We start from the raw sequence: 16289 nt of genomic DNA, 5'->3' as shown, positions 1-16289 counted from the left end.
ATGCTGCAAGGAATAGATGCCAAAAGAACACACACACACACACACACACACACAGCATTCCTTACACATAGCTGGATTGCTACTATGTAGACAGTGACAATGACCCATACACATCATCCCCATCTACATTGCTGTGACATGTAGGAAGTAACAAAGATGACAAAATATCTGGTTTCAATCTCTGATAATTCACAGGTTCAAACCTTAGGCATTTAGTAATTTAGAATTAGTAATACACTGTTTTAATGAAAATATAATTTTGATATGTGTTAACATGTTTGGAAAATCTAACAAATGTTAAATGGCATTTCCACTCTTAATGTTATAAGTTGCAAACTTAGAGAGTAGCATTGAATATCGTTTGGGGCGTTACGCACTGCAAAAAATATGCAATACCGAAGAAATTCATGGTATCAAGATTAATAATCTGAAAAAAACACAATTCTATTTTGAGCCAGTCACATGAAAAAAATTGCACCATAACATAGAGGAAAAACTGAGGGTAGCTAGATGAAGGGGGGAAGTGGGGATAAGGGGGAAGGTGGGCGGATTAGAAAACAGTCGGTAACCACAAGATGGCCACAGGATTTTGAAAATTAATTTGGGGAATGTAATCAATAATGTTGTAAAGATTTTGTAGGGTATCTGATGGACACGTGTCCCATTTGGGAGACCACCTCAGGAAAGATGTAGATGCCTGATCACTGCACTGTACACCTGAAGCTGAACAATAATGAATGCCAACTATAATTTTATATATATATGTATATATATGTATGTATATACTTACAAGAAGCGAAGTACAGCATTAGGAATAGAGACAGTGGAAATGTAATGGCTGTGGGCGATGTCAGAGGTATAGTGGATGGGGGGAGGGGGGTTGTCACTGGGTGAGGGATATACATGATAAACGTTTAAGCATTACTTTGTCATGTGCACCTGAAACTAATAAAAAAAAAGAAAATAATAATAAATTTGAGAGAGAAGAAAATTTTTTTAAAAAGGAAAAATTACCATAAATAGCTGTTGTTTTAGTTTTAAAACAACCAAAATGAAAAAAATATATATATAAGATAAATTTTAAAAAGAGTGTAGCTGTTTTCCATCTCTTCGGAAGACAGAAAGTAGTAAAGTGGATTTCAACTTGAGCAGAATGGTTTCATATATGGTGAAAGAAGTTCTGTAAGATACTGAAAAGCTCATTCATGTATCTTTCCTGTGTCTTTAAAAATAAGACAGCTATAACCCAATATTTGTCCTGAATATGGAGTAGGTCAAGGTCAACATGGCTTTAAACAGATTTCTTCCTGTCATAAACAATATTCCAAGCCAACCAGGAAGCGACAGAAATTAATCAAATCTTTTGACTAACAGAGGACCTGCAGATGCAGCTGAACAATCCCTTTGCTACAATAGAGTTCCCATAGTGACTCCTGAACAAATAGTGTTCTCGAAAAGGTTTTGTGTAATTGCTCTTGGAAAGGTAACATCCTATACTATTGACATTTACTAACAGGGGTTGGGAATCACTATGGAAATAAGAATTTTTTGATGACTTGGTGATGAATCAGAATAAAGAGTATTGGTAAGTTGTGGTAAAGGAATAAAGGTCCTTTGTTCAAGGTATTCCTAAAACTTTTTACATTATTACAGATGCGATCACACGTCAACTCACCATGGTTCATCTTCCAAAAGAACATAGAGAGATTTCTTCATGCTATTATGCCATCTACCTTTATCCCTCTCTATACCATGGTAAGGGTCTGAATTTAAGATGTTTCCTCATTTTAATCGTCTGTTTAGCCATTAAGGAACACACAGAACACTCTTTAAACTTTCTTACAGGTCACATTTTCCAGAATAAGATACCATGAAGCAGTGCTGCGCTGGCATCGGCAACGAAAGGTTGGGACAGACTACATTTTTTTTTTAATCGGATATATTCAAGTTCTGTAAGATACTGAAAGGCTCATTGATATATCCTCCCTGTGTCTTTGAAAGTAAGACAGTTATAACCCAATATTTGTCCTGAATATGGAGCGGGTCAAGACAAATATGGCTTTAAACAGATCCCTTCCTGCCATAACCAATATTCCAAACCAACCAATGGAAGAAAATATGTTTAAATCATATATCTGATCAGGGGTTGATATCCAAGATATATAAAAGATTCATTCAACTCAATGGCAAAAACTAAAAAATCCAATTAAAGAAACTGTCAGAGGGACTGAATAGATATTTTAGATATTTTTCCAAAGAAGACATAGAGATGGCCAACACATACATGAAAATGTGCTCAACATCACTCATTATCAGGGAAATGCAAATCAAAACCACAAGGAGATGTCACCTCACACCTGTTAGAATTATAAACATCCTGAATATTAGCTTAAGGGAAACAGTGAAACTAAAGGAGCCTAATAAACTCAGGTGTGGATTTCAGAAAGATTACTTTGCTGTGTGGAGAATGAAGGAATCAAGATTTACTCATTCAAAAATGAATAAAATAGGGTCCTTGCCCTCAAGGAGTTAAAAGTCTAATAGGAGAAAGAGACAGTGACAGGGAGTTAGAGTGCAGGACAATAAGTGCAGTAAAAAAGACCAGGATGGTGTGGGAGTGTACGTAACCCAGACTAGCATGAGCCTTTTGTTGTTGATAGACTGCAAGTGGTAGAGACACTGTGTTCAAACTCTTCAGGTTTGTATGGCTTCTGAGTCACAGAGGTCACCAGGTCCATCACTCTTCTCATGGACATTTTGTGCAGGGTCTGAGCAGTGACTGAATTGTTTGTGGCTTTAACATAATGCTCTTCTAAGACAGAGTTAGTAGGTCTTTTTCTACACTGTGGGTTATTTTTGTTAATGGCTGTACAAAGGTTGACTGCTAAGAATTTCTTATACAGAACACAAGGATTCAGATGTTTCTGGAAAGAGAGAAAGGAGAAAAGGAGAAGGGAAGCTCCAAACTATTCACCTTACAAGCCATTGCAAGACTAGCTAGGGGTCATGAAATTAAATTGCTGCTTTAGGTTAAAGAACAAAGGAAATTGTATACTTCTTGATCTAAGAATGAAGTATATTTCAATATTTTAATCTTTGGACAAATAACATAGAAAGTTTTACTGTCTTTACAGGTGATAAACAAAGGAGTCTTTTACTTTGGAACACTGATAGCCATCAGTAGTGCCTACCTACTAATACGCTCCATGTCACTGAGACCCCTGGACTACTTGAGAAGACCATGGGATTGGGTCACTAACTTCCATGATACAGGATATGTTTCCCTGCAAACTCCATGGAGTCACTAGAATAAATCTTCAATGTCTTCAGCAGGCGATAGAAAGGTCCTGAAGTAGCAAATATACTTGATTTCTTTGTAACCAAAACTAAGGATCAAAACCACATTTCACATCATAATATTTATTTCACTAATGGAAGATGTCCGTCACCTTATAATTAAATTAAATGTAGAATTTCTCGGTGTGTTCACTGTAATTATTTAAAAAAGGGGGCAGATTTCCAGTCAAGATGGCAGAGTAGGTAAACACAGTTCTCACTTTTTCTCAGGACCATCAATTACAACTAAACCACCGAACAATCATTATTGAGAATCACCTGAAGTCTAGTTGAACTGAAGCCCTACAACTATGGACATACAAAAGAAGCCACCTGGAGACGGGTAGGAGGGGCAGAGACGCAGAACAGGCTGGTCCTACACCGACATGTGACTGTTAAAAATCAGGAGGGATATCACAGCTGCAGAGGTTCCCCCCTACCCTGAGGAGTGAGGTGTCCCAGCCCCTCCCTAGCCCAGGATTTCAGTGCCCAGGAGAGAAGTCCCCATAACTTTTGGCTGTGATAACCAGTGGAGATTGTAGCTAAGTTAGACAGAGGGCAGCTGCACTCCCAGGTGCTCCTCTTAAAGGGCCCGTGCAAGAACTTACTCAGTGACAGACTCACTCACTCTGAGCTCCAGCGCTGGGGCAGCAGATCGAAAGGTGCCAGGGACACACGGGTTCGGGTGGGGGTGAGACTGAATTATCTGGCTTTCAGGGTGAGGGCTGGAGGGGCAGTTTTCTCCTGGATGGAGGAGCTGGCGGAAGCCATTATTTTTTTGTTGAGCCCTCCCCCACCCTGCGTGAAGACGCAGGCAGACAACATATGTGAGTCTTCATCAAATTGACTAACAACTTTCACCTGCCCCACCCTAGTGATTCTCTGAGACCCCCATCCCACCCAACTTTCCAACACATCCAAGCTGCTTCCAGTGGCTTTTCTATATAAACGGCCTGCCTTGGCTCATGGTGGGGACTTTCCTAAAATCTCTCAAAGGTTCACAAAACCTAAACAAACAGTATCTGGCTTCAGCATGTCCTGTACCTCTGGCTGAGCAGCCCTAAGCCTGGCTAGTGACTGCTGGCCTAGGTTGGCAACTTGGCCTCTTAAGGCACCTTCATATGGAATATTGTTCGGCCATGGAAAGGAATGGGTTCTTGCAACCTGTGGCAACATGGATGGACCTGAGGGTATTGTGCTGAGTGGAGTGTAAGACAGAGAAAGACAGATGCAATGTGATTTCACTTATATGTGGAATCTAAAGAACAAAACAAACAAAACAGAAACAAATTCATAGATACACAAAACATTTTGATAATTGCCAGATGGGAGGGAGCTTGGGAACAGGTGAAAAAGGGGAAGGGATTACGAAGTACAAATTGGTTGTTACGAAGTAATCATGGGGATGTAGGGCATCGCATAAGGAATATAGTCAATAATGTTGTAATAACTAAGTATGGTGTCAGATGGGTACTAGATTTATTGGGGTGATAGATGGGAGGGGCTTGGGCTGACAGAGTGAAAAAGGTGAATGGATTTAGGGGTACAAATTGGTAGTTGGAAAATAGTCATGCGGATGTAAAATAAGGCATAGGGAATATAATCAATAATATAATAACTAATATGGTAATAACTATAATGCCAGGTAGGTACTAGACTAGTCAGGGGGACCACTGCTTAAATTATATAAATGTCTAACCACTATGCTGTACACCTGAAATTAATACAAAATAACATTGAATGTCAACTGTAATTGAAAAATTAAAAGGAAGAGGTGAAGGGGAATAAAAAGATAAAAATAAAATAATAATTTAAAAAAACACCACTTTAAGTTGCAACATCCCCCACAACACTGCAGTTAAGTCAGGTCATTCTAAACATAGAAGGAAGTGCAATAACTAATACCTCATACACTTTGGAAAAAGTTAGGCTCTAGAGTCCTCCAGGAAGACACTGACACACCTTTTTCTTTAAAAGACATAATAGAGGTTACGATATGATTGATTCAACATGTGAGACTAAATATTACAATTTGCCTGACATGCTCACTACACTTTTCATCGCCTGGAGGATGGAACATATTATCTCAGCACAGGGCTCAGATTCACTTGACAAAACTGGAAGCATAAATGAGAAATTTGAGGGCTTTCCAGAGAGTTCAAAATGAATCCATTTTATTTCCTACTCTTCAAATGCCAGTATTACCTTCCAAAGATTTCTTAAAAGGCTGTTAATGCCATACTAAGTGAAGGATAGGAAGGGCTGCATTTACAAATTAAATATCTACATATAGAAGAGAGTAGAAAGGAAACAAAGGGAGACAGTTTTCCTAGAAATATGAAGCCATGTTTTTTTCATTTCCAACTCTTAGAGGCAATTTACTCACTTATTCTTGAACTACATGCTGTGGCAGAACCAGAAATAAACTTGACTTTAAATGTTCATTTCAGATCACCCAGTGAGAAGCATCTCAGAAAAAAAGAAATTGCTTTTTCCTAATAGCATGTAGTATTCTGATAAAGGTCAGTGTGATTACCAACAAGTACTGTTTTGGCTCCTTTTTCTTAATTGCTTTTAAAGAATAAAAGTGTTTCCTACTTAAAAAAAATGTTTTCTTTGGTTCCTCCTTCAATAGGCTGACTGAATCATTTAGAAGTCTTTAAACATGATTCATTATGAAGATGCAACATTAGTAGGACTGCCTTCTAAGACATAAAAATTAGACAACCAAATAAAATAATTCAGTTTCTTTTCCATATTGTCAAAGAAATCCTTGAGTTCTAATAATCCATGTTTAGTCTAAACAATGACCAGTGGTAACATGGCCTCTACACTATCACTATTAAATTATCCAGGGGATTGATTGAAGAGTAATCAAGATTAAATAATACATTTTATGAGTATAGTTCTATACTTACTTTTATCACCCTTCAAATGTAGGACCTCCTTTTCCAAATCCTGAACTCTTAGCAAAATTGTGGGAAATTATTAGAAGATCATCCTGCTGTGTTCATGTTTGAAATGATATAGATGGAGATATCCATCTGCCATCAACACAATCTTTAACATGAACACCCTTTACTAATGTATGATTGCCTATACCCATGATTACCTTGAAATTAGCCATCCTACTTTCTTTGCTGTGTGGCTTTTTGATAGTATCTTCTAGAGCTTGCTCAGCAGGACATTTGTCTGAAACGTCTCTTTATCATATTAACATATAGCAGCAGTCTTTTGTTTCAAGTAAAGTTAGGGAATGAATTTTCTTTTTCACCCTAGAATTGTCTGTGATAAATTTGATGGGTCAAACATTTGACACAACAATGAATAGAATCCAACACTACAGAAAATTCAAGATTTTTCTAGTTATTTCACACCTGTGTATGAGATAGTTATTTTTATAGCTACTTATTTTTGAGAAAAAAATGTATTGTGTGCCTTGGAAAATATAGTCATTTAAAAAATACGTTTGAAATGAAACATTTCCAACATGTTAGAAGTTGATGGTGCCATATGCTCCTCGTATGCCACAGTGGTTTTTCACTATGTAAAGCACCCATTGAATTAAAAGAACTTCTTTGCTCAATTGCTTCCAGAGACTAAAGAGCACATGGGCAATTCGGATTTCCTGCTGGCTCACCAAAGTTCTTTTGATATTACATAGAATGGGGATTTCAAAACAGTCCTCATAATGGAAGTCTAAAAGTAGCGTTCAATTTAAGTACCCATCTTTCATTATAATTATTTATTCTCATAAAGGTCGTACTTGGATTACATCAGCTTTAGATCCATTTTTTGTTTTGTCACTGTCGTCAACTGATAATGATTCATCACTGGTAATGATAAAAATGATGGAAGAAGAGTTAAAAGTCACTTTTTTCTTTGGCCTGTCCCTGTCTTTCTGTGACATCACAATGGGTTTGAGCCGTATTTCACTCCCGTCTGCCTGTGGGTTTGTAGCAGGCCTCTGGCACCTCAGCAGTCGGAAACATAGGAGCTGCAACAGGAATCTTCGAAACTGGGCAGAGAGAAAATAAAGCTGAATAGTAAGAAAAGCTTGGCCCTTAATCTGGATTAACATTCAAGAAAATTAGTTACATTTAATTTGGGTTGTTCTCTTCTATTACCTGATGGGAGTGTGGGGGTAGGTGGTGTTACTCAGATCTACCTAAGTAATCCTGGAGTTTTGTCTTTTATTTATTTTCATTCTTATTAACTAGACCACCTAGAACTATTTCAGTACCTCATAATCTCCATATTCAAGTTGCATGAACCTTCTCTAAGGGCAGCTAGATCTGTTTTTCTAAGGGATTTTGAATGAAAATGCATCCCACAAATCTTCAGTGAGCACTGTGCGTGCTACGTGACAGCATCTGTGTTACAATCTGGGGATATTATGGGCTGCAAGGTCAGACAAAGAAGAGAAAACAGACTGATACACTCACGAATATTCCTTCAGTTAGGCGAAGATTTTTTTTTCTGTCAAGATTACGAATCAGTTGGAGAAAAAAAAACACCGCAACAGAGGGTGCTAACGTTCAGCAACACCCGTGTTTCTTGTCTCTGTCCTGGGTATAACACGATTTCTCAGCCCGCTTTCAGGGGCTCTTCCTTGCTCTTTCCTGTCTATAACAACCTCGGGGGTCAAGGTCGGAAGATGGTCACATCACAACATGGAAGGAACCCACATTTCTAAATGACTGTGTGGAACAGACCCCATCTTTCCACCACATACAGTGGACCGTAAACTCTGATTTCAACGAGCAATATGCTTTTTCTTGTTAATCTACTGAAACGTTGGGTTTTTTTGTTACAATAGGCAGTCTATCATGGCCAATAAAACATATACATATAAAGTTACTTAATTTTAATCTCCTTTGTTTAGGGCAAAATAAAAGTGTAATACATGGACTTTCCCAGATCAGAAAATATCAATTAAAATATAATAAATAGCTACATTGATTTCTATCTTCTTTGAAGACCATTTATAGGCAACTTAACAATTAATTTATACTCACATTAAAAACATTTATTTGTTAGAGACTTTATGGATTCACCAAACTATTGTTTGGTATGTCAGGTTAAGTGCTAAAGATATATTATTGTAAGTGTTAAGTAGGGTATGTATGCCAGAAAAGTGCTTTCCCATATAAATGGTAAGCATCTTGAGGATAAAGACCATTATTTCATTTATTTAGTTAGTTGTTTTCATTTATTTGTTTATTGCATCTTTTAGACTTCCTATTCAAAGTGTGTTTTTGGGAACCAGAAACATCAGGATCATGTGGGAGCTTGCTAAAAATGTAGAATTTTGAACAAACACTTTTATGCATTTTTTAAAAGATCTCCAGATGTGGTTTCTGCACATTGAAGTTCCAAAAGCAATGATTTACAGTCCGTTAGCCCAGAGAAAGGGCACAAAAAATATTTGTTAATGTGTTTAAAATGTACTTGCTTGCCTGTTGAGGTGGTAGTCCATAAAATAAGGAGGCCTTATACTTCTTTAATAAATTAAAGTTATAATTCATCTCACTAGAAAAATCCACATGTGCAAATATTCAAAAAGTTTTATTAACAATTTCAGGGGTTTCAAAGGCTCTCTTGCAGCCAATTACTAAGAGTTAAGAAATTCTTAGGTTCTAAAAAACTCCACGTTAAACATCTCTGGCTTCAAGGTAACATGAAAAGGAGAGACAGAGCATCAGTGAAAGGAGATTGAAGCCATGTGAAAGAAAGCTCAGGAGAGAGTAAACCCACCTTCAAGGAAAAGGAAAGGCCTAAGAAGAAAGAGGAAGATTTAGTGAACATTATCAGGTTGATATATAAGTGCCCCCTTCTTCCAAACCCTTAGGCATTAGAAGTCAGAGTAGTTATTTTGTGTGATTAATGTGACGTGTTACTTTAAAATTCCAATATTGTAATTAACCACCATTCATAACTTAAATTCTCTGATCTTTAATCTTTGTAACTTCGCGGCTCAGCCAGCTTCATCAATAAAATGAGGCCTCTAGCAGACACGGTGGACAACCATCACGTCAAAACCCTTCTACTACAGAAACAAATGATAAACTTCCTAACAGATCTAGAGGCAGTTTCCTGAGCCAAATTAATCTTAGCTACACATTGGCTACACATGTGAATAATAACCCAACTAACTGCTAGTGGTTCCTGTAACCCCAAGTGAGGAGGGATAAGCATGGCTGCTGGGATTCAAGAAAACAAGGTTCAAGTTCAGGCACCCACACTTCCTGGATCAGGAAAGTTATTTAACTTCTCTGAACATATTTCATAATCTAGAAATAAAATAAGGAATGCTAATAGCGCCTACTTCATGGACTTTTATAAAGATAATAATTGTAAGCCACATAGTACAGTTAGAATTTTAAATGTACATAACTTGCTTTATTTGCCATGGTCTGGAACAGACGCACAATCTCCAAGTCATGTCTGTATTGTTAACTTTCATTGTGGCTGTTATTGTTACTAAACATAAAATGTTTTCTGATGATTCAAACATTAATTTTAATAAAATTTTACTTAACAAGCATGGACTTCCAATGGTAGTTCTTAGAATTATCATTTTCTTTGGGAATATCCTATATTTTTTCTTGAAGCCTTTACTGTAGTGTAAAATTCTTAATTTTGGCTTTTATCATTGAAGCTACTCTGAATTATTTCTGTAAAAGCATCATATGTCCCAGAGTGAAAATAATCAGTTAATTATAAAGCTTACCTTTCTGATCATGAAGATATAAATAACTGGATTATATACAGTGCTCGATTTAGCAAAGAGATATGAAACAATAGACACTGTTGGAGTGACCACATGTCCATAACCATTAACCACCAAGAAACAGATCACAATATAAGGCATCCAAAAAATCAGGAAGGTGACTATCATAAAAAAGCACATTTTGGCCACTTTCTTTTCATATCTTAAAATCTTGATCACTTGAATTGTCTGAAGATCTTCAACACAATGAAGCTGCAGGAAGAAGAAAGAAAGGGCTGAAAAATGAAAGAATCATTTTTGTTGGTGGTTTTTCTAAAAGATATTCAGACACCATTCTTGGCCCCACCTTAACCGAGAGGGAACTGAACAGGGCCTTGGAAGGCTGACTTCTGGTTCTGCATTTGAGCCCAGCCTTCAATCTCTCTGGGCCTCAGCCTTCTCATCTTTAACACAGTACATTTAACTACATAGCCTCTTAAATCATTTAGTGGACTTTTAATGTGTTCTAATTTAGTTAAAGAATAAAATGGATTATTTTGCCTAGATTTTCACATGTCACTAAAAGACAGCCTGAAAGAGTCATGATAAATTGGAAACAATTTCTCCATGATCCTGGAAACTCTTTTATCCAGAGCATAATCCTCAGATTCTCAAACCAGGAAGCAAGCTTGTGATGTCAAGAGTTCTGCATGGATAAGCCTACAGCTAGTCTTGATAGGAACTTAATTCCCAAATGAATTCTTGCTAGAAACTACTGTGACTTCCAGTTCACAGCTAATGAGTATAAAGTGGGATTTGATGAGGAATTTGTTATTAGTTTCATCAGGGGCTTGGTTGCAGAGGAGAGCACTTAGTAAAACCCAGGTATCCTCATTCCTTTAAAATCAGCATATCTACTCCTCCTTTATCCCCATTAAAGTTATTAAGGAGTAATGGCCTACAGTTGTAAAGTTCTTTGAGTTTCTCAGATAAAAGTTTCTTTAGAAGTTCCTCCTATTTTTAGTATGTGTCATTAAAGTGAGAGGGAAAATATTTCTTTACACCAACAGTATGTTCTTAAATAAAATGGTTATTTCTGACAATACTAAGACCATTGTCATGCAGGGTGTCAGGGGAGGTTTCTAGTGCCACCCCCCGCATAAGAACACCCATGGAGCCATAGATAGGGGAGTCATACCACTATAGTTTCGCTGGCGGCTGGGTTAGAGACACAGGAAGCAGGAGCCACACAATCCGCAACCCGCCATCCACTTTTCTCTGTCAAACAATCTCACTTGCTAAATGCAATCCGCCTCTCTGCAAGCCACAACCCACCCTCTGCCCTTGCCAGTCCCCATTTTCTGCTAGCGTAGCCACGGCAGTTATATTAGTGGCCTATGGCTCACTGGTTACAGCTGATGGCCAACTAGCCACAGCTGATGGCCATCCAGTCACAACTGAGGTCCATTTACTACCTGAGCCAGCACCTTTCCATGTGAGGCCAAGAGCCTGGAAACTGCACTCCTGGCTCTGTTCCCACAACCATTGTGCTATAAAAAAAAATGCTTTATAGATTTTAAAAAAGTATGTATCAGCATGTTGCTGATACTTAGTATATAATTTAAACTGGGAAATTTGTTGCATTTCAACAAACTACATATTCCTTTTGTTTCTATCATCAAACAAATTAAGGAAATTTTCAAATAAATCAGTTAGAACATGTGCTTATTGTATTTAAAGTATATTAGAATTGATATATCTAAATTACTGATATCTAAAATTATATTTAAGAAACTATATTCTTACTAGAATCATGTATACATATTGACAAAGAATAGAAGAAAATATGGATAATTAAAATGTTTGATTTTTTTTTTTTTTTTTTTTTTTTTAGAGTAGAGAGAATGTGTGTGTGTGCAAGTCAGTGTTAAGTTTCTGGTCCTAATATTATTGGTGTGTGCAATTCTATTTGAAAAGAAATTATTTTTTTAATGTGAAAAAATGTAAAATTATTTTACTTTCAGAAACGAACTTTTCTGGGCTGTGGATGTTTTTCCCTAGACTTTTTAAGAAGTTTGTAGAGTTCTAGTAAAAACTCTAGATTTAAAATTAGATCTGGGTTCATATCCCAGATTCACCACCTTTGTTCCCTGCGTGATGTTTTACTCAATTACCTTCTCTAAGAATAAAGACTAAAGGAGGTTAATACAGATAACTTATTAGTGTTAACAGAAGTTGGGTCTCAGTTCCACATGTATGACTTTGTCGGATTGTTTTCAAGATTATTTATTTATATTTGAATTATCTTAGAAACAAGTATACTTATATATGTATATAGTTTTTTTCAATTACAGTTAACAGTCAATATTATATCAGTTTTGGGTGCACAGCATAGCAGTTAGACATTTATATAATTTATAAGGTGATCCCTGGGTAAGTCTAGTTATTACCATATTATAGTTATACATAGTTATTACCATATTACTGACTATATTCCCCACGCTGTACTTTACATCCCCATGACTATTTTATAACTACCAGTTTGTACTTCTAAATCCCTTCCCCTTTTCATCCTATCCCCCAACCCCCCACCCATCTGGCAACCACCAGTTTCTTCTCTGTATCTATGAATCTGTTTCTGTTTTGTTCGTTTATTTTGTTTGTAGATTCCACCTATAAGTGAGATCATATGGCATTTGTCTTTCTCTGTCTGACTCATTTTACTTAGCATAACACCCAGTAGGTCCATCCATGTTGTCGCACATGGTAAGGCTCCATTCTTTTTTAGGGCCGAGTAATAGTCCTATGTACTTTTATAACTATAGGATATTTGGAATCATGATTCCTCAGAGTTTCAGTTCCCTACTAACATAACACATCCCAGTGATCTGTCCCCCAAGTCCCTACTGTCTAGGGCCCAACATTTTTATCTGAACTGGGCCAGTCAGTCCTCATCATTTCTCACCATTTACCAAAGCAAAGTGCTCATTTTTCGCTTTGGAATTGCATGCATGCTGGAGAAGTTAACTGAAGAAAATACTGGTCTGTACTTCCCCAGTTCCTCTCCGGTGTAAGGAGAAGGTCCTGACTAATGTTTCAGATGATGGGGGTTGGTATGTGTGAAGTGTCCGTGATTAGTTTTCATTTATCTCTTGTCCTCTTTTTTTCATCCCTGTCTATTCTTTCACTTTGCTCATTCAACATTTTCTGAATAAAGAGCTCTATGTCATGTCTCACCCTCTTTATTCAATCCTTTGAGGATATTTTTTTAAATTGCTGTGGATGGAGCAAGAGCATAGGCACCGTCAGATTTGTTCTAAGGATGAAGCACGTGACAAATCCCCGGAAGCCCCTCTAGGTGTCCTGTGCTTACACAAATGGCAGGTGCCCAGTGCTTGTTGATTCAGACGTCTGCAGGTTTTCACACCTCACTGTGTCCTCACTCTCACGTGAGTCAATTGCTTGCACAGGGTCCGTGTTTTTCTCATTGCACAGTCTAGTCAAACCTCTGTTCTTTCACCACTTCCCTTTCCTATGCCCTGTTTCTCACTCCAAAAATAGTCGCTGATTGCCTATTATATGCAGGTATTATTCCAGCTGTAAGTGAAAAAAATAAATAAGATTGGGTCACTTGTCTTGAGGAATTAACTCACTATTTGGTGAGGGTGACAAGCACACAAACAGACTGCTTCCATAAGTGACACATGCCATGAGGTGGCAGGGAGGCGAAGGGAGGACACGGGATGGGGAATCAATCCAGAGGTGGGTCAGAGCAAAAAGATCCTGAACTTAGCCCTCTGAGGTGAGTAGGAGTTAGCCAAGAAAGGAGAAAAGACAGAAGAATGTTCCAGGGAAAGGCAGCATGCTAACACAAAAAGGTAGAAGAACACATGTCAAATACTGGGAACAAGAAATGTTGCAGTTGGCTGGATCCTGAGGGGGCAAGAGGGGAGGGAATGTTAAGAAGTGATGCTGGGCAGGCAGACAAGAGATGGTCATGCAGGACCTGGACGTCACACTCAGGGACTTTGTTTTTAATCATGAAGGCAATGGAACCCCTAAAGAATTTTAAGCTAGGCAGTGGCATGAGAATATTTATGTTTGAAAACAATGCCTCTGGTGGCAGTGTGGAGAGAATGGACTAGAGGAAAGCAAGAATAAAAGAAAAAAAACTAAGGTGTCTTTGAACTGAGTCTGTGGCAGTGGGAGACAGGGGAAAGAGTATATGGAAAAATGCTTGAGGTTGAATAGATAAAAAGTGATCATTAGTTGCGTACGGGGGAAACAAGGATGGAGAGTAGTCAAAGACTATTCCCTAATTTCTGGGTTAGGTAGCTAGCAATGGTGACCATTCACTGAGAAAGCGAATAGAGTAGTAGCAGATTTGTGGCGAAAGATGACCAATTCATCTTCACGTATGTTGAATTTGACGAGTCCTATGGACCAGCCAACTAGAAGTACTTAATAGGCAACTGACTGTGAACATCTGATAGAGGTCAGAAGAACAACCTGGATCAGCAACAGAGATTTCAAAGCCACCAAGCTACTATGAGGAGGAGAAATCCTGGCAGTATATGAGATTGTCCAAGGCTAGTGTGTAACATGAGATGAGAGCTAAGCATAGACTGCTGGGGAGTCCCATGCAAAAGAAGCCCTTGAAAGAGATTTAAGAGATGGGCCAGAGAATCAGCAATAAAGATAGGAGAGAATGGGGTCCTAGAAAAATGGGAGAAGAGATGCAAAGTAAGTGCAAGTTGTCAATAATTCCAGAAGTCTCAAATACCACAGATGCCAGAAAAAATAGAAATGTGTCCATTGGAGGTAACATTTGGGAGACCATCCGTGACCTTAATGAGAGCTGTTTCTATGACAGTGTGCTAGAGGAAGACGGTGCTGATTTGCAACGGGTTGAGAAATAAATTCTAGGTGAATTTACTAAACTACAAACTCTTTGAGGCAGGGACTATACCTTATTCATTGTATCCTCAAAGCTTAGAAAATGTCTTAGCTTGTGTTTCCATAACAAAGTACCATAAACTGATTGGACGCAATTTATTTCTCACAGATCTGGAGACTGAGAAGTCTCAGATGAAGGTGACAGCAATGTAGGTTTCATTCTGAAGCCTCTTTTCTTGACTTGAAGATGACCACCTTCTCTCTGTGTTCTTATATGTGGAGAGAGAGAGGAGAGAGAGAGAGAGAGAGACAGAGAGATCTGGTCTTGCTTCCTATTATAAGGGCACTAATCCTATTGTAAGAGCCCCAAAGACCACATCTCTCAATACCATCACACTGGGGGTTAAGGCTTCCACATGAATTTTGGGAGGGGACACAGACATTCAGTCCATAACTGTAAGTAATTGTTTCATTTTAGATGCTGAGTAAATATCGGTCAAATGAATGCTTATTGAGTGATGATGTGTCACCAAAAGCCACCAATGACTCTTTGAGTTAGCGATGATGAGGAGAGAAATAAAGTGACAACTAGAGGGAGATAAGAGTATATTTTGCTTTTGTATTAAAAAGAGCCAGTAGAAGGGAGAGATAGAAGATATAAGTGAAAGAGAAATTATTACTTGACAGATGTCCCTGGGACAGAGAATGGAGTAGCGGGAATAACCAGAATCTAGGATCAGCTTGGTTCTAATAGACCTCTTTCCCATTGCCCTGTAACTAAAGAGAGGGTTCTAAGAATAAATGTAAACATAGAAGTTTGTATAAAGGGAGGCAGGGAGTTCAGTTTCTTGACGATATCTTTATTTTACCCGATTAATAAGAAGCATGATTATTTGATAGAATGGGGGGAAGTTGAGCAAGAAATTAAAATGAAAACTGAGAATTTTAGTAGCAATTGTATAGAAAGAGTGGACCATCTTATTATCAAAAAATTGCTAGGCACTGCTGAGAGGAAATTTGAGTATGGACACTGGAAATCTGGTGTAGTTTTTCTCCAGCTCCTCTCTAATTTGACTACAAGCATGCAGAAAACAGGTAATTGCATTGATCCAAAGATTTTTTTTTTTTAATAAAATAGATGTGTGTGAAGAAAGTTAGATCATGGAAGTTGAGGACAGTGGGTCATGATTTTAAATAATACATGTGACTACTTTGATTTTAAAAAAAGATAGAGGTGAAAGCTAGAGAGGTTTGGCAGAGTGAACAAGAGTTTTGATGAAAGAAGTGAACAGAGTAGGAAGAAGCACCAAGTGAGCAAAAAAAACCATATACGGTTGAAGTTAAA

General features: G+C 37.8%; 2 protein-coding genes across 4 annotated transcripts in view; one reads left to right on the top strand and one right to left on the bottom strand.

The window, feature by feature from the left end:
• KMO (kynurenine 3-monooxygenase) overlaps nucleotides 1-5937 on the top strand; it is a 40410-nt gene extending 34473 nt beyond the window's left edge. The window contains exons 13-16 of one of the 3 annotated variants that reach the window (XM_081039357.1): nucleotides 1654-1755; nucleotides 1846-1905; nucleotides 3135-3344; nucleotides 5787-5937. In XM_081039357.1, the coding sequence (XP_080895483.1) occupies nucleotides 1654-1755; nucleotides 1846-1905; nucleotides 3135-3308 (336 nt within the window). In that variant the 3' untranslated portion in view covers nucleotides 3309-3344; nucleotides 5787-5937. Of the gene's footprint in view, nucleotides 1-1653; nucleotides 1756-1845; nucleotides 1906-3134; nucleotides 3485-3567; nucleotides 5120-5786 lie in introns of those variants that run through there. The other 2 variants (XM_081039356.1, XM_081039358.1) reach the window with 2 other exon arrangements.
• A 1150-nt stretch (nucleotides 5938-7087) lies between these two features.
• OPN3 (opsin 3) overlaps nucleotides 7088-16289 on the bottom strand; it is a gene marked incomplete at its 3' end in the record, with an annotated part of 31997 nt that continues 22795 nt past the window's right edge. Inside the window, exons 3-4 of the mRNA XM_081039301.1 lie at nucleotides 10070-10321; nucleotides 7088-7354 (exon numbers count right to left, since the gene is read on the bottom strand). Coding sequence (XP_080895427.1) covers nucleotides 7088-7354; nucleotides 10070-10321 — 519 coding nt within the window. The remainder of the gene's footprint in view (nucleotides 7355-10069; nucleotides 10322-16289) is intronic.

This window comes from Rhinolophus hipposideros, assembly GCF_964194185.1.
Source record: "Rhinolophus hipposideros genome assembly, chromosome: 26".
Lineage (NCBI taxonomy): Eukaryota > Metazoa > Chordata > Mammalia > Chiroptera > Rhinolophidae > Rhinolophus > Rhinolophus hipposideros.
This window is presented reverse-complemented; position numbering and strand designations above follow the sequence as displayed.